General features: G+C 39.7%; 1 protein-coding gene across 1 annotated transcript in view; it reads left to right on the forward strand.

Moving 5' to 3' along the window:
- Window positions 1-1,265: 1,265 nt before the first annotated feature.
- Window positions 1,266-19,080, forward strand: part of ZNF541 (zinc finger protein 541) — a 32,888-nt gene continuing 15,073 nt past the window's right edge. Inside the window, exons 1-8 of the mRNA XM_024216363.1 lie at window positions 1,266-1,569; window positions 2,829-3,072; window positions 4,595-6,410; window positions 9,112-9,170; window positions 12,306-12,465; window positions 13,110-13,277; window positions 14,348-14,684; window positions 15,740-15,803. Coding sequence (XP_024072131.1) covers window positions 1,266-1,569; window positions 2,829-3,072; window positions 4,595-6,410; window positions 9,112-9,170; window positions 12,306-12,465; window positions 13,110-13,277; window positions 14,348-14,684; window positions 15,740-15,803 — 3,152 coding nt within the window. The remainder of the gene's footprint in view (window positions 1,570-2,828; window positions 3,073-4,594; window positions 6,411-9,111; window positions 9,171-12,305; window positions 12,466-13,109; window positions 13,278-14,347; window positions 14,685-15,739; window positions 15,804-19,080) is intronic.

The following is a 19,080-nucleotide window of genomic DNA, read 5'->3' on the forward strand; positions in this document are numbered from 1 at the left end:
GGATGAAATTCACCTCTCTGCAGGTCCTGTAACCTGGACCTACTTTTTTCTAGGCATATAGCACCATAAGTTACAAACTTATAAACAGGGACGTTTTTGTGGGACATCTTTTGACCCCATTGAAATACATGAGATTCAGTGATTTTTTTGGAATGATGTAGTGAATAAATGGGAACATTTTTCATGTTTGCAGCAGCACTGGATGGTTGTAAGGAACTTCAGGTTTCACAGATAATTCAGGCATATCTTAATTATGGACTAGTTCCAGTACATACACTGATTGGCATTTAGCTGTGTGCAATTGTGTATGAATTTTTTTCATATACAGTGTGCATACTTGGTTTGAATATCTCCTCTGCAGGTTGCATTTCCTAAAATAATATTATCAAGATCAAATTTCTCATCAATCAAGTTTAAGGCAAACCAGGCTTAAATTAATTGAGTTGTTCATGACTAGGCTTGGAAGGATTAGATTTTTATTGGCAAATGTCGATTTCACCATACATATACAAACCTATGAAAAATATTACCATTGATAATCATTGAAATTTATGCATAGAAAAAGTAATAAAATTGCTGCTTGAGAGCATATTAGAGTTTGATTTAAGGATATTTATTTTATACGTTTTGATATGTGATATTGACAGTTTGTGTTTTAACAGGTGTAAAACTGTAACTTTTTGAATCACAACATACACTGTCATTAAATAGTTATTGTCTTAACCCCCCATATTTTCCTGCAACTATGAAAAATTAAATAGATAAAAATAGAAAACAATGCTTAAAACCCACAATTTTGTGCAACTGTGAAAATTAAAATTGATAAAAATTTTAAAAATGCTTAAAAATAAACATCAATATTATCCCTCAAAATTATATTTTAAAAATACGAATTCTGCCCAATCTGTTCATGACGATCAATGTAGCTTACACAGCAAAATGGATTTAATCACAGATACAAAGTTCCAGTTGTTTGAAAGCATTTTTAATTTGAACACATATTTTCATCTAAAATATAAATCAGAAGTATTTATCTTGAGTCCTATCTAATAAGGATTGGTTTATATATGGGCTAATGTGTCAATACTGGTATTGCTTTCATTTTAAAATGTATTAACTGTTCATCTCTGTTATCTAACTTTTTCCTGTTACCTTTTGTTTAGGAATCTTGCTATACACTAATGCAGTTTTCAAGCTCTGAGTCTTGCCCTAGTTTATCAGAAACCAAAGCATATTCCCTGACCAAACATTAAAGGTGGGTAAACATGGACCAGTACCACCTCAGTGATGAAAACTTCATCCAATCAGAGATGCATATTCCTGGATTTTCAGAGAGTCAAGGGCTGAACTGTAGTGACACTCTCAACCTTAAGCTGTGTCCAGATACAAGAGACATAATGTATACTGGCCTAAGCAGCCTAGATATGGATCCTAGCCTTTCCGCTGCAGATATGGCTAATGACACTTTGGAGGACAATTTAGATGCACTGTCTTTGTATTCTGTGAAGGACTGTGATTTTGTTAAACTCCTTGATGAGTCTGACTTTGGCTCACAGCCTTCTTTGTGTGGTGAGTACATTGGAATCTCCTTTGGTTATAATTTTACAGTTCAGTGTAGCCAGAATTTTTCAGTAGTTAATTTAGAAGCTACAGTAGACCTAGTGATAATCTCTTTGGGGCAGAGACTTAGGCTTCTAAGTCACTTAGGTGTTTTTGAAAATTTTGCCAGTCGTCTTTATTTGTCTTGTATATTGTCATGCGCATTTATAGCTCTATAGAAAATAGTTACTAATAATTATTGTAATATTAAATAGGATAGGAATATTTCCCCTACGACTGTTTCCTTAAAATTGTACCGTGGCTAGGAATACACTCTCTGTTCAAAGTCTTTGCAACTTGATCTCAAACTGCAAATGGAAAATTTAAAAACATTAAAATAACAGATTTGTTAAATATGCTGCTAACATCTACATTACTAGCTTCCCCTGAAGCATAGAAGAAACATTCTGTTTAATTCTTGCATTTCAGATTCTCTGGGAAATGGATTTAGCAGAATGGGCTTTCTCCAAAATTTGCAATTAGAAGTTATAAGGAGAATGTCCTTAGTAAAATACTGTTCTTGAAAGAACAGGGTACCATCACTACTAATGCAGATCAGTGATCATGCAAAAGTTCAAGGAACTATGAAGACAGAAAAAACAAAAAGACACAACTGGGAGCGCTCAAATAAGAGAATGATAGAAATTTTTTGATAACATTTGGTGCATCTTTTATTTAACTGATTAGGCCAACTGATAAAATTTGTAGTATATCTACCTCTCTCCTTTCTCATTCTGGTTCATAGGTAATGAATCTTAGATTTATGAAGACAATGTAAGCTTAGTGGCTCAATGGATTTATTAACTAGTCAGTCATCTCTGGTGACCTTGGTTTAAATATTGATTAGGTCACAAGTGCAAAATAATTCGGAGAAGTCTTCTGTGTCCATTTTTGCCCAAAAGAGGGAAAGCATTATGGCAGAATTCAGCTCAGTTGACACTGCTCAAGAGATTCAGGACTGAAATAGCAAGCCAGAACTGAGGTGCATTGTCAGAGCTGTGTGAGGAGAGAGGCCCGGAATATCAGTGGTGTTGCAGATCACAGGCTACGTTGTAAGACACAAAACTGTGGTGCATCATGCTTGCACTAGTTACCCTACCCTGTAACTAGGCTCTGAACAAAAAATGTAGGGGAATTAAAAAGAGAAATCTATGAACCCTTACATTATTGGGGTAATTTAAAAGACACTGTTTGTTACCTAATGAGTATTACTTTCACCCTTTATTTAGAATTGGGACTTCCTGTCCCAGCAGCACCTAAAGAAGTTGAACAAGAAGGCAAGTCCAGTTATGGTAGTGCCAGGAAAGGGAAGCATCAGCACAGCTCTCCTCAAAACCCTGTCCTGGATTGCAGTCTCTGTGGGAAGGTGTTCAGCAGTGCCAGCTCTCTTAGCAAACATAACCTGACTCACAGCCAGGAACGGAAATACATCTGTAAAATCTGCAGCAAGGCTTTTAAACGGCAGGACCACCTGTATGTAGGCGTTTACTAATATAAAGGCATAAAACTATGTTCAGTTTATGTTTAAAACAATGTAGATAGAATCCACTTCAGTAGTACTTCATTTTCCTGTTTCAGTTTGGTTTAGATGCACAGTTACACTACTTGGTACTTTGGCGTGGGCATTTGTCGGGCCAGCAAACCCCATCAAATTACATTGCAAAACTATATCAGTAGCAGAAGCAAGTTAGTTCTAGAATTTCCAGAGTATATTGGTGCAGAAAGGGCCTCACATGGTCATATAAGACATAGTTCAGCTACAGAAGACTTGGTAAGCTTGTATTGCGCAATAACAACTAAGAACCTTTCATTTTTCTTTCTGATCAGTGGTCCAGGGAAAAGCTTACTGGTGTTGGAAGTACTTGTACTGGACAGCCAATTCTTGTGTGGTTTTAGCAGCCAATATGTTGTGAACTGCAGTTAAAGATTAATTTTTCACACCATTAATAACTGGGATTCCATGTTTCAAATGGTATATATAGCATTTGTTCTGATCGCCAGTGGTTCTTGAAGTATTGGACCTTCAGTGGTCTATTCTGGTTTCTTGATGTAGCAGTGCTGGACATCGGACTAGTGCAAAAGCCAGTCCCAGGGAACAGGCTGGAGGTTTCAGTCCATATTACTATACATACATATTTTGGATTAGTATGTGTCCTTTGAAAGTGTTGTTCTGCCCTAAAAGTGTCTCCATAGAAAGGGCATTGTGGTGTTCCATATTCATTGTTTCCCACTGGTTTCTGTATCAAATTTGCTTTGCTTACAAGATGATTTTTCTGATTGCAAGCTCCCCCCCCCCCAAGCTCAGTGAGATTGACAGACAACCAGGATTTTTTCCATTTCATGCATTTAATGAAAGCTCTGCTGGCCAAATTAGATCCTCATTTTGGTCTGTCTTCATTGTCTTTAGGTTATGCCTTCAATGAAACCTGTGCAACCCTATTATCCTTTGGTGGGTTTGCACAGGTGTAATTCAGGGCATAATCAGAAGAGAATGGGGTTTCAGTGGTGTTATTTAAGGACATTATTTTGTCTGCTGTACTTCTGTAACTTGTGAGAATGCAAAAGAACCTAGTTTGACTCACAGGGGACAGGATGAATTTCTCAGTGCTGGCAGTTAAAAAACATCTTTCTTGAGAGTTTTAAGAACTAGAAGGTCAGTTTTGAATTGGATTCAGCGATAGGCAGCCACTGCAGGTGATGAAGGGTGGGAGTGATGTAATCCTTCTTCCTAGAGTGAAAAAAAAAAGCAGTCAGTCTGCAGCTGTGTGGACCCCTCCTGCTTTAGAGAGCCCTAATCGTGCTTTGTTTTACACTCTGTCAAACCCCTTTGAGTTCTGTAGGAGTTGCACTGGATACGTCAGTGCAGAATTTGACCTTCAGGATTTAATAAAACCGTAGAAGTGAGAACTGAAATAGCTCAGAAAAGAAATGATTTAATTTCTGCTCGTCATTTTAATACGAGTCTTCTCTTCTGTCTTTTGTCTTTTTACCTCAGGAGTGGACACATGCTAACACACCAGAAAACAAAACCATTTATATGTATAGAACAGGGTTGCAATAAGAGTTACTGTGACCATCGGTCGTTGCTTCGACATTATGAAATGCAACACGGCTTGTCTATCTTGAAGGAGGGCACCTGTGATGACGATGCCTGTAAGGTCTCATCACCTTCTCATGATGCATTTGTCCAAAGAGGACGAGGTAGTTTGAGAATGGAGAGGCTGGCTGTTCACTCTGAATCCAAATCTCCAAATCCTGTCCTGCCCAACAGAGACCTACTGAAATGTATTGTTAGCAGCATTGTAAATCAGAAGCTTCCATCAACTCCAGCATCGTCTGCAAGGGACTTGAAAGGTTCACTGCAGTCTTGCTCCTCTGCAGCTGATCAGGTTTCTTGCATCCCATCTACCATGACTGCACTATTTGAAGCTACAGGTGACAAGATGGTGAAGGAGCATTATCCTTGCCAAAAGAATGCCACCTCTTCCAATGTGTATGCCATAATAAATCCTGGTAATTTATCTGTGATCACACCAGGAGAAAACACAGTTACCAGTTTGACTGATACATCCCTGCTTTCAGAATCACAGTTTCCTTTAGAGACTACAGGTTTGGAGTATTGGCCAAACAGCGCTTTACCTTGTTTTCCATTATTCAGAGGTCAGAAGATTTCTGCAAACTCCTCCCATCAGTCAAGCAGTAATTTTCAGTGGATCAGAAACATGCCAGTTTGTACTAAAAGCAAAGGGAATAGTGTTTATATTAATCACAATCCATCTGGTGCAGCTCAGAATATTTCAGGTGGGTTTCCTGGACCTTCTCACGCGTTCGACTCGTTTGCACAGATGTATGAGTGTCCAGATGCTGTCTCATTCGCACTTTTGAAGACCCAAGGGGAAATCTCAGGTGAAACAAAGCTCAGCAGTTTTGAGGAAACCTTTAGGCCAACAAAAAGACAAGAATGTGACATTGATTCCTGTCACTGGCAGAACATTCAGAAGCATAGTGTGTTACAGAATGACGCTAACCCACACTTCAGGCAGCTTTTCATGGAATCCTCAGTGAACCAGGAGCATATGCAAGTGCAGCAGCACCTGCTCCAAATGTTCACCAAATCTCAACACATTTTGTCCCACACCCAGGTGGTGGCTCCATCACAGAAAGCAACTTCTGAGGTGAAACAGACTGTAGAAAAACCACTCCAAAATGTATTGCAACAGCAGCAGCAGGCTGACGTGATTCACTCTCTTCTAGAGTACACAGAACATGAAGGGTCTCCCATGTATATGCAAAAGACTTTGACCCAGTATCAGAAGGATGTGTCATCTGTTAGTGAGGAACAAGGCCAAATAGAAAGGCAGCAAGCAGCAGTTGCTTTGCAGTCTTCTCAGTCCCTGTCTGACCCTCTCATAAATTCAGACTCTGTTTACTCTACCAAGCAGACTATACCCTTGAAAGGCTGTGTGGGATTCAAAGATATTGATAACCCAACCCAACCCCAGACTGCAGTATGTGATAAAGCCCTGGGAAACTCTACTTATGGGAAATCACGTCAGCGGGAAAATAACGCTTCTGTGTATAGCGACAAAGAGAAGAACGAAGGATATTGCAAAGGAACAGGTGGCAAACTACATTCCAGCAGTGGTAGACCTCGCCGCTTGCCCAGTGTCCGGAAAGAGAAGCTAAAGTTTGACCTATCTTGCACAGCTTCTCCAAGTCAAGTGGCCATGGCTTCCTTTTCATTACCTGGTACTTCACCCAGTCATGTGACTGAAAAGAAACACAAACTAACCATTTTTAATAGGATTCAGGTATGTTCAAATCTTTTTATTTTTTAACGAATAAAATAAAACCTTTTCATTTGTAAATAAATAAATAGAAAACAGAGATGGCATTTTAATGCTTAGAGCAGGGAATTAGGAGTCAGAAATCCTGGCTTTTCCTATTGAAAGTCACTGGGAGCTATGTGTGTAACTCATAGGGGTGCTTTTGCATCTTTAAGTATCTAAATAACTTTGTAAATTTGGCCTTCTGTGTCTCAGATTCTCCATCTTTAAAATGAGGATAATGATATTTACCAACCTTTGAGAAGTCCTGACACATTATTGGAGCAGTGACACAAGGCGTCATTTTTTAGCTGAGAAGTGAAACCACTATTATAACCCTTGTGGTTCAAAACAAAACAAAATCACCATGTAAGCTAGTCTTTATGAAAATTAGGGTGTGATGTAAATATATAGGGGAAATTATTTTAAAACGAAGACCTCGTATAGTAAATTTGTACAGAAGGCTGCAGTTTGTAGTGGAACTACTCACACATTTTAACAGGGCTGTGCTAGTAGACTATGCTAATAACCTGTTGCCAAGAGGAATCAAGTTGGAATCTGATTCTGGATTGTGATGGGATTTTAATCAGCTCATCCGAAAGCAAGTGTCAATGTAGTTGAAGAATAAAACTTTGTTTCAGACTAAAAAAAAAAAAATCCCCAGCATTGAAAATATTTAGTATTCCACAGGATAAATAAATAGTTTCACAGTTACTGTTGATCTTGATGTCTTTGTCAGGATCATATTACTACATTATTTTAACATGTGGGAGAAATGCTCATAATTCATTCAGTTCTTCTAGTGAATTATGTATTAGGCTTAGTCACTAATCAGTGAAGATATCTTTCAGTGCTCCCTTGGGTTGCACTGAAATATTTCTTTGCTTTTCATAAATCAGAAACAATAAAGCTTGGTCTGACATCCTTCACACTTGGTAGTCTGACAGGATCCTTATTTCTTATACTTTATTTGCCCGTGTTGCTGTATTAAACTTCATCTTGAAAGGTGTGGTAAAGTGGGACCAACATTCTTTTCAACCGCACATCAATTACGTTTTTTCTTTTATTAGGAATAAAAGTATGGGGCAGTTAGCTGTGCTTTTAACCTGAGATCTGAAAATACTTTATACCGGTTCATGAAGGGGGTTAACATTACCTCTGTTTTATAGTTTGGAAAACTGGGGCACAGAGATGTTCTATACTGTATTAAGTTAATTTCCAGTCTGGAGTAGAACCTAGGGTTCCTAACTTTAGGTATTGAGCCTTAGCTATTGGACTTAATTGTTTCCCTGTGTTCTTTTAAGTGTTTTTTTGTTAGTGTTGACAGCTTTAGACTCACCAAAAATAATCTTTAGCATTTACATGGCCCTTTACATATTTCAGAGTGCATTAAAAACATTAATTAATTAATCCAGTGTCAGAGGTGTAAAAATGATTTAACAAGATGAAGTCTCACGGGATGCTTAGTAAAGCCTTTCACCTAGGTTCTTGGTTCAGCTTGGGCTCTGGTCAGGAATAAAACATTGCTAGCATCAGATTGTTCAGGGAGCTGTATGAAATGAGTCAGTACAATAATGGACAGATGTCCATATAGCACAAATCACTTTCTCAATTGGGAGTAATTAGTGCCTAACTGCTTGCATCAGCAGAGAAATCAGGGGCTAAATAGTTATACATAATGAACTTCTCAGCCTTAAAGATAGTCCTTTCAGGTCAGAGATGAGGCACATTGATGGAATGGAGTAGGGAAGCTGCTTGCAATAGTGCTGCCCATGCTGTACGTGTTCTGTGGATAAATAGGAGTTCTGAGTCTCCAAGGTTTTGTGGAGAGTCATTTTTGTTGTGTTGATTATTAGTTGCACTTCCTGCCCCATGCAGTCTGATGACATCTCACCCTCATGCACTACTCTGATGGAAAGTTCATATGCATGCTTTTGTCCAGGTTCTGCACGAGCTGCTGTTGTTTCTGCAGGCCATTTGGTCACCTGTCATCTATGCACTGAGGTGACCCTTTGTGCAAGGAATCCCCCCCTATTCCATACTGTGGAGGCAGGTGCTGAACCACCTCTGTGGTACTGTTCCCCACCTTCCCCCTGGAACCTTGCAGAAGGCTCTCTGTATTCTGGGGCCTGCCATTGCTGCGGGAGAGGTGAGATGCTGGCTGGGCCAGAGGAATCCCAGAACTAGGAAACCTGCATGGGGCTCAGAAGCTATAGGAACTCTCTTAACTCCTTGAAGTCTGTATGGGGCATCTTGCTTCCCTCCCCAAATTCCTGCATGTGGCCACCAAGCATTAGGAGTCTAAGAGATTGGAACGTAGGAGGAGAGGATCCTCCCTCTCTGGCATTCTTCTGCAGTAGGTTACTTTCTCTGTGCTGATGATTGCTCTCTCTTTTAGAGGGTCCTGTAATGGGAAATATGCAACTTATGATATAAGAGTGGTGTTGATTGGAACTCGTGTGTTATTTGTATGTGCACACAAGGGTTATGAGGATAAATTCATTAATGTTTGTAGAGGGCTTTGGGATCCTGTAAAGAAAGTTTCTAAACCATATAACTGCAAAGTGTTATTTTTACAAATGAAACAACTCAGAAGTTCCATGTCTTGTTTCAGGATGGAATAACTATATTGTAAGTTTCAATCATGGACAGTATAACATCTGTTTTTGATTTTTTTTTAACTCAGGGTGGAAATATCTACAGCCTTACTAATGCAGTGAGGGAAGAAAACTTGTCAGCTGGATGGTAAGCAGGGTACACTGTAGTCTTGACAGAGCTTCAAATAAAATAATGCGACACAGATTTTTATTTGTACTTTTAGGTTTGGCTTCAAGTGTGTATGTTAGCAGTAAGAGTCCGAATGATGTATTTGTCTGTTCCCTTAGGGTTGGATTTTTACATATCCCTTTTTTTTTGGCTAGCTCTGAGATTATGCTAATTAATAGGTGTTTGAATTAGAGCCACAAGGCTTTCATAAAACTACTTTCTAACCAACAAGCATGAAAGCCATATAGCAACTTAACTTAAGTATGACAGAGGGATATTTGAGTGCGGTATTTAAGGTTATTAAGATGATAAAAACTGACCAGTCCTTTTCTTTTCATACATTACCATAATGAATGAGGGTTCACAATGAAAGGAATGGAAGGCAAATTTAGAATAAAATTAAGAGATTCACCTCTGGGCAAGAAGGGCTTCACTGGGTTTTAAGTTGAGCACAGGTCTTGTGCTGAGTTTCATCCACAATGAGTAGTCAGCCTTTGAAATTTATTGTAGGGGCAGAGAGTCAAATACCAAAGCTGGATTTTTAAAAGTAGATGGATAATTTTATAACCAGTAATTTATTTAGGGCAAGTTTATGCCCCGGTCCTCAGTGGTTGCATAGGGAAGTAAACACCCTTCTCCCTCCCTCTGTTCAGCTGCTTAGAAACCTACCTGCATCACTGCTTGGGTGCTGGTGTAGAGAGCAGGGACTGCACTCCTGATATTCCCTCCTCAAGTAAGCCATGGTCTGTCTTCCCATATGCCAGCCAGTGGAGCTGATCAGTTATTACATGAGGAAGTTAGCTGTTCCCCGAAAGGGGGTGTCAGAGCCTACTTCTCCCTGGGGAAGAAGGGGAGGAACTGTGACTTTGGGTCACAGTTCATTCCTGGGGTTCCTCCGTGGGTGATGCAGCTATGTGCTGCCCCGTGCTTAAGTCTGAGCCTTTGTGACACTTCCTGTGGTACCCAGGGCTGTGAGGGACCTTGCTACCACCAGCCCTTAGCATTAGGAAGCCTTGTCTGTGCCTGCCAGGGCTCAGCTCCCTGACACCACAAGCCTCAGGCGACACAAGTACCTCCTTCAGGCTTCCACAGGCCCCATCCTCTCTTTACAGGTTAATGATAGGCACAATTCAACCCCAAACTCTCTGAGCATCCAGCACCTGTTCCATTGAACAATCACAGAATTCGTAAATCCTCTACTCCCCAAGGAAGAGGACACCCCAGTGTACCAGTTACAGCTCAGGATCGCCACTCTGATCAACACACAGCACTTAGATATGTTGATAGTAAAAACTAGAAGTAGTTTATTTAACAAAGAACAGAGATCGGAATGGCTACATATAAAATAAAATCATAACATGCTTTGTGGAGCCTAAACTTAACGAACAAGACATCATGTCATATACAGGAAAAGCTCACTCAAAACCCTTCCAGTGTATTATAGCCAGTCTTGGCTGTAATCTTCTGTTCATGAGACAAGTCATGTTGTCCTCTTGCTTCCTCAGTGGAGAAATCCCCTGTGTCTCTTTGCAATCCCAGATACATCCAAACAGTCCTTTGATCTTTATTCATAAACAGGACACCCCCCTGCTTATTGTTCTTCCCTGTGGCCTCCCTCTCTTGTTGACCTTGCAATCTTTTAATTAGCATCTGGCTCCACATGCACATAGGCTTACCTTGTGAGACACACGGTGCGCAATACACATTTGACCAAACAAAGAGAGAGAAGCATCTCCTGTCCCCTGACCAAACAGAATCTATCCAAGGCTGGTTACCTCCTGGTGACCTGCTTTTCATTTCAAGGCTTTAAGAACATACGTAACTTCCTAAATATTACTCATACATACATTACCGAGTGACTAATAATCAGTTGTTGATAGAGACTTCACATACCACTCTTTGGTATCACATACCATCAGACCCAGGGGATTCCTATACATCCCTATGCAGCCTGGGGGTTCTCTGCCAGTTGGCACCAGGAGGTTCCTGGGTCACAGCCTTACAGTCCAATCTAGTGAAATTCAGTTGAATTCAATGAAGTTGCACAGGTGTAGCTTGAGAGCAGAATATGGCCCACTGATTTAATTCTTCTCTAGAGATTGCATAGATTAATTTAATATGATTCTTCATTTAAACTGCACAAACAGCTGCCTTTCCTACAATGCCACTAACCATGATAGATATGCCAATAATTTTTCCATCATTAAGAAATTAATCTGAGGAATCCATTCCTGGTCCGTAAAGACTGAAAGTCACAGTTTATAGTGAGCAAGTGTCCACATAAAAAAAAAATCACCCACTCATCAAGGTAGTCTCCTTCTCTCTCGCCCCATCCTCCATTTCTAGCCCCAGGAGAGGAGCCAAGGACTGAATGGACTATAGGGTCTGAACTCATCTCTCATTCTCACCCCTAAGGTGGTCCCTCCACGTTAGGGTGGTAGGTGTGTCGGTGTTGGAAAGCATGAACTGCCTTTGCTTTGTTAGTATTGTCGATAGAGGACTCGAGTCTCCAGAGCTGTCAATCTGCCACCATTCATCAGCACTAGGGGAAAAAAACAAAAGGAAAAACAGCACACATGTAACACATGTTTTCCAATGGCAACATCAAAATTACAGAAATTCCATATGGTATGTTTAATGCATGGCTTAAGAAAATGCTCTGCAGGATTTTGAATGCAGGCCATCATTTTTAGAGGAAGTGGTGTGGAGCTCTGTGTAAGTTCGAAAGCTTGTCTCTGTCACCAACAGAAGTTGGTCCAGTAAAAGATATTACCTCCCCCACCTTGTGTTTCTGTTTTTGGAAAAGGCATTTCTGCATAGTTGGTAACAGAGGTACAATTTCATGTAAATGCTCAAGAGGGCATTTCATTACATCTCCTGTTTAAAACTATCTTTCTAACATGGATGATTTATGTCCCAGTGGGGATTTTTCTCTGGTTAACATAGTTTGCTGATAAATGAACTGTAGAGACTTCTTTTCCAGCTAGACATAAAATGAGATCTAAAGAAGGGAATGCAAGCATGCACCTAATATGGGTAGAGACTAAATTGCAAACAGTAGTTCAGCTTAATAATGTTAATTTTCCATCCTTTTACCTTGCTTTCCACGCTTAGTAATAACACCAGTGGTGTTCCTGCAGATGGGAACAGATATGCAAGTGGTTTCGTTTGCAAGACCTGCGGTCAGCTGTTCTATACTGAGAAAGGTTTAAACAGCCATATGTGTTTCCAAAGTGAACAATGGCATTCACCACCAGGGAAAATGGAACAGCAGGTAAAGGGAAATTGAATCCCTCAGTGCTTGTTAGTTAATGGGAGTTTGAATTAAAGTCACAAGGATTCTTAAAACCTGTTCCTGGCCTATGGGGATAAAAATGTCTTGAAGCAACTTAACCTTTGCATTGAAAATTAAGAATAATAGGATAGAATCTAGAATTCTGGAGCTATCAGACACCTTTCAAGTGGTTATTGTTCAGTAGGCATCCTTAAACAATTGTAATGTTTCAAAAGAGTGCTGTTTCCCACAAAATTTTCTACTATATCGACACGGAATATCGCTGAAAATGGTCACTTTCTTTTTATAAGATAGAATTTTTAAAGTGTGTCTACTGTGGCAGCACAGTCTTAGGGTTTGAGAGCTAAGTTTGGAGTGGAGCATAATGGTTAGAATAAGGGAATGCTACTTATGGGTTCTATTCCTGGCTCTGTCACTAACTTATGTTACTTTGGAGAAAGTCATTCAAATCATTGGGTCTTAGTTTTTTCCATATATAAAATAGTGATAATAATAGTGATCTAATGCAGAAGGATATTGTGAGAATTAGTTGTTTGCAAAGCACTTTGAGATCCTCAGATGAAAGATGCTATGAGATATGCCTATTATTATTATTATTATTTATTAGAATTTTTTGTGTTAAGGTGTACAATGCAGAAAACTTAAACCCTCAGAAATTGTCACTCAAGCCAATAGGAGATGGAAACATGCCATCAGAAATTAAGAAACCTTTAGAAGAAGTAACAGTGGCACCTCTTGTGATCCCAGTCTCTGTACCTGTGACAGCTATGAACCAACAGACCAGGAACAAAGTGGGTTGTGATTTGTGTTCTTTTATATGGTATACATTGACTTTAATGGGACAACTTTTGTGAGCAATTGTTCACCAGTATGTGAAATCCATCCGTGCTCAGAGGGTTAGCAAAAAGCCTATGCACCACTTATGTCTTACTTAAACCCCTAAAATAGAACTTAAGTGGCACTTCCCTGGTGGTTTTCTATACAGCAGTGGATTTCACTTCAACGTAAGGGGTTCATCTGGACCTATGAAATTAATCAATTGGAAATATATAAATATGTTAATCCAGTAAACCACTTTGAGTTGCATAACATTTGAAAATTGTGAGAAATGTCTGAATTATAATGTAAGCCTTGTTTTCGGCTTTTGGTTTTGTGAAAAAAATAAATATTTGGAATTACACAGTTAAGGCAACATTGAACTGAGTTTATTTAATTTGTTAGATTTGAAAAAAAGTAATTTGTTCTATGCATCTTGCTAGTAATTGCCTTCTCTGGTAATTCTTTGTCACCAGTAGCAAGTGAATATTTTAACTAAGAAGTTAGCAAATAGGCTTTCCTAGAAAAATTATTAGGAAAGCATTTCACAGACTTACTTTGCTATCAGCACTAGTTGGTGAATTTGATTATTGTGTAGGATAATTATTTGGTTTAAAGCAAATTAGAATATATCTGAACTCTTTAGGAAGGATTCACAATGATAACTCTCTCAACACTACACGATTACAAGGACTCTTACATAGGGCTCTAATTTACATTCCTTGCTCACGTGCCTGTTGACTTAAATGGGACTACTTGCATGAGTAAGGGCTGCAGAAGAGGGTCCTTTCTTTAATTCTGCTCATAAATCTTGATGTTTGCTGTTAATTATTAGTCCCATAAATGATGAATCACAAAAGTGAGATTCTAGAAAACCCCCAAACATGCAAACGACATGAGTCCCATGTAATTTCAAGCTTTCTCTTGTTAAATGATTTTAAGTGCCTCATGTTGGTCATAAGCCACACATCTTAAATGCCGGAGACTCACACTTGTTATCCTTGTTCCTGTGGCAATTAAAATTCCAAATGAAATGTCTCCTCAGGTTAATGAAAAGGAAAGCCAGGATGAGAAGGACCTCAGGAAAAGTTTGCCCCCAAAAAAGAGGAAGAGGCAGACTCGTCCCAAATCGCTCTTTATCCCACCTCCACCTTCCTTGTGTGCTGAGGTGCAGCCAGCCATGATGGGAGGATGCCATGAGAGTAATCTTCGATCACCTGTCTACATGGTTGACCACCTCCTGAGAGACTTATTCCAAAACTCTCCATATACCCCGCCTCCTATGCTCAGCCCAATACGGGAGGGATCAGGGCTTTATTTCAGCACTCTTTGTTCTTCCTCTACTAATGCTGGTCCCAACAAGCTGTACAGTACCATTCTAGGTAATAAAAACCACAGTGTTCACATTCAGCTAATAATAATAATAGAAAGAAATCCAGTTTGCTATCATTAGCTGTATGGGCCCAGATTGTCTGTTGCCCTGACCTTTGTGCAGACATTTACTACAATGCAAAATGGGTGTAATTGGTACTAAATTAGAAAGGCCCACACTTTTGCACTGGTATCTGTGACACAACGTAAAGATCAATGGAAAATTTGGACCTATATGTCCAGCAATGTAAGTTAAGAATGAAAACTGCTCAACTAACTTTCTTGCACTACTTTTCTGTTGTGTTGGTCTATGCATTAAAAGCATTTGACAGTTACACCAAAATGTACAAATACTAGTATAGAGGCATCAAAATTCAGTCATTATATATGTTTCCATTCCTGGTGCCAAATTCTACCAATCCTATAACAGTGGTACACACACCTTCACTCCGAAACAGTGTAAAATATGCCTTAGTGTACACCTGTATTTTCCAACTGTGCAGCCCAGTGCACATCTCTCCCTCCTCCAAGGTCTGATTATTCCTTCTAAAAGCATGTATCATCTGTGGTTGGGTTATATTTAGGGGCCATTGCTGAGTTAGGGGCGTACATAGCGCTGCCCAAGAGTTTGCAACTCCTGTCACAGACAGCCAGGGAGAATAGGAGCAGACATCTTCCAGCTTGTCCTTCCTGTATTGGCTGCTGGTTTCTGAAAGGAGGAATATACCTGCCACAATTTGGCTCCAGATATTATATTTAATATTGTATGGTATTTAGATTTTGTTTATGATTCCAAAATAAAGACCTGTTATGTCTGTGGGATGACAGCTTGTGATGAGTGGTCAAAAAAAAAAAAAACTGAAAAATTGTGTGAGGATGTTCCATATTGAGGGCCTGTTCTTGGAAGACATAGTCATGTGAATAGTTCCACTGAAGTCAGTGGGAATTCCAAGAATTAAATAGCTGCAAAAGTAGTTGCCAAGACATTTTAGATGAGCATGGCAAGTAAGCCAAGGGGAAGGGTCTTCTGAGTACATTTATCTTCAATGTATTTATTTTTTTTTAGGCAGAATGGATGGAGACTTTGGATTCTCTCTTGTGAAAGATAACACCAAAATCAGCATAAAGCCGTAAGTGGAGCATAATAATAATAATTAATAAAAAATGTCACACTTCTCCATTAGTCAGTATTGTAGCATTAAACAAGTGACTGGACACATCATTATGAGAATAGAGCTATTTCCCTCCTTCTACAGTATCCTTCATTGGCTACTGCAGAAGATGGGATAACTGGACTAGCTGGCCCATTGGTCTGAGGCAAGGAGTGAGAAAGTTTGAATGCAAGACAGATCCCACCGTACAAGCTAGTCATAGGCAAAATATTTGCATATGAGGCTGTGGGTTTTCTGTAATTCCATAGCCCCAAAGTTATTATTTCGACTCTGAATTGTCAGCGGGCAGCACAATCCCAGGGGCAAGAGAGAATGGAATTCATGAACATATGAAATGGAAAGCAGTGCTTTTAAATGCATGGAGTGTTGTTCAGGGGTTAAAGAAGGATCTAGGAGTAGTTTGCTGGGTTCAGTTCTTGACTCGGACACTAAGTTGCTGTCAAGTTCAGGCACCACTTCAGCACATGCCTAACTTCAAGCACATGAGCAGACCCATTGACTTCAGTGGAACTACTCATGTGCTTAGTGTTACGCACATTCTTAAGTACTGTGCTGAATTGGGCCCTACTTTGCACTTCACTAGACCATTCCATCTGAGGATCTAAAAGTGCTTTACAAACATGAATGAATAAAGCTTCACAACAGCCATATGAGTTATGTTAGTATTAGTATTCTAATAAAGAGAATATTCTCATTTGGAAGTATGCTCTTGTGCTTTAATCACTATACCGTGCTGTTCTTACCATGCTTAAATGTCACTTCCTCTTTCTGTGCTTCAGTTTATTGATCCTCAAATAGGAATAGTAACACAAACCTGCTTCACATTTGTGTTGTGATCCTTAATTAAATGGTTGTAAAGCACTCAATGTTTGGAGCAAAGGAACTGTATAAATACTGAGTGTTACTGCATCGATTTAAACAGTGTTATTCCTAATGTTTGGTCAAGTCATTCTATCTGATGCATCCCTTTTTTTCTACACTCCCCATTAAGAAAGGAACTTGGAAAATGTTAATAGTGGGGAAAAATACAATTTTAGGAGACGGAGAATCTTGGCTGTTGCAACTACAATGTTTTAAAGGCCTTTTAAAATAACATTATCCACCTCCCTCCTCCTTCACCCGCACACAAATCCGTCATTTGGCTGGTTCTCTCACGGTCTTGCATCATTGGCCGGATTAATAGCATTTTTGGCCAGATAATGTCAGACGCTGGCCAAAATGAAGTTGCAACAAAATATCCAGTGCTATCCCCATTAAACGTTGACTGGATTATGCGTGAGGCTAGCATAATAAATAAAGATTGCTCTGTCTTTTAATTTTTTCTTAGGCTGTTTAGATATCCTGCTCTGTCATCTGTCATAGCCACCTTTCTTGTTATCCATTGTTAATTTCACCCACTGCCTCTCACTTTACATGTCTATTAGTATGTCTTTGACAATGGCCAATTCCAGATGCTTCAGAGGAAGGTGTAAGAACCATGCAGTTATGGCATAACCTGACACCAGGGAAAGATTTTTCCTGATTCCCCATTAGTTAGAGATTGGCTTATGTCCTGAAGCAGGAGAGCTTACAGCACTTCTGAAACCCTTGTCTTTTTAAAAAATCCTTACTATTATAACTCTGAGTATTCTTATTACCCACATAAATGTCCATCCTTAACAGCTGTAATTCTGTGAACTGTATTTTTGTCAACAGCAGTGACAGATGGTGATACTTAAAATACCTGGCTAGCAATTTTAAATATTTTACTAGTATGGAGTGAATTTAATAGTGTGAGTGATATTGTGGTTCTTGTTAAATAAAAAAGGTGAACAGGGACTATATAGGTATTACATTCCTTTTGTTTGGGCTCTGATTATCTAAGGAAGGCTAGAGTCTTCTCTGATTGTCATTGGATGCGTAACATGGACAGACAGAGTGACAGTGCTACAGTAGTTGTGGAATAATGAAGTAAGATTTATCAAAGACGACTAATTCTGTTTGCAGTGAATATAGCCGTGTTGTGTAGCTTGGCATCTAATGAAAAGCTAAGATCTGGATAACATATCCAGAAGGGGGCATTGTTAACAAGATTGCACCATGTGGGTTAAATATACGTAGTAATAAGATAATCTATAACAGGATTATCCTGCAATAAGACAAACCAATGCCATTTACAAGAGCAAGAACTGTACGTAAAGGCAAACCGTAGAGCAGTGCATAAGGGGAAACTGTGAAAACCACAAGTCAGCAGAGCTGATTGAGAATTAAGGAGGATAAAAGTAATACTGGTGAAAAAGATCTAGATGTCCTAAGCGTTTTACACGCAGTTTAGGCACACAGAATACTTGAACCATACACGTTACACTGAATGCTCATTGTGGGGCCATCAGTTGAGACTACACATCTGTTCTAAGCCTTCTTTGATCCGGGCAAGGGTAAGATATTAAGCCCATCGCTGTGTCTCTCACTGGGAATGATCTACAGCTCTGAACTGTTTTGTTCTTATATATAAAATACCAGCTCAGAATTTCAAGACTGGCAGCAGGAGAACTGAAGTTGTGGCTTTCCCAGACAACTGATAGTGCTGGCACCTCAGTTCAGGCTTTCCTTCCCTGTCCTGCCAATATGCTTCAACTTACCTTTGCCTGCAGAGGTACTCCCAGTAGGTATAAGGTGTTCAGTCTCCTTGGCTCATTCACTCCTTGGCCTCAATGCTGAGTTTTCCAACAAGGACACCTGTTCTGATAGTAGCTTTTGTGATGTGGGTACCTGCCTAGTTGTAATCAATTACGTTTCATACAAGCCACTGAAGAGCTGAAATTCACGGTTAGTGACCTACTTTTAATTCTGTAGTTGCTCAGGGCCTGATGCACTGCTGGGTTACTCCAATTTTATACTGGTGTAATGCCATTGCTTTAGATGATGTTACATTGACATGAAACTGGAGTAATGCAGCAGTACATCAAGCCTTTATTGGGTATAGACAGCTTCCTGGTCCGGGTCAACAGCATCAGGCTAGCAGGGCTCACGCTAGCGCTCTAAAAATAGGTGTGTAGACAACACTTTGAAGTTGTGGAATGGGCTGGAACAGGGGACTCTGAAGCCAACCCCCTCCAGCTTGAGCTGCAAATTTAAAGCACAGTCTACACAGCAATTTTTATACTGCTACCACAAACGCTGCTAGCCCAAGTCTGTCGACCTGGGCTGGGAAGCTCACTCCTGCCGGCATTGTAGACATATCCATTGTCTCTTG

This window comes from Terrapene carolina, unplaced genomic scaffold (genome assembly GCF_002925995.2).
Source record: "Terrapene carolina triunguis isolate 2854851 unplaced genomic scaffold, T_m_triunguis-2.0 Scaffold517, whole genome shotgun sequence".
In the NCBI taxonomy this organism is placed as follows: domain Eukaryota; kingdom Metazoa; phylum Chordata; order Testudines; family Emydidae; genus Terrapene; species Terrapene triunguis.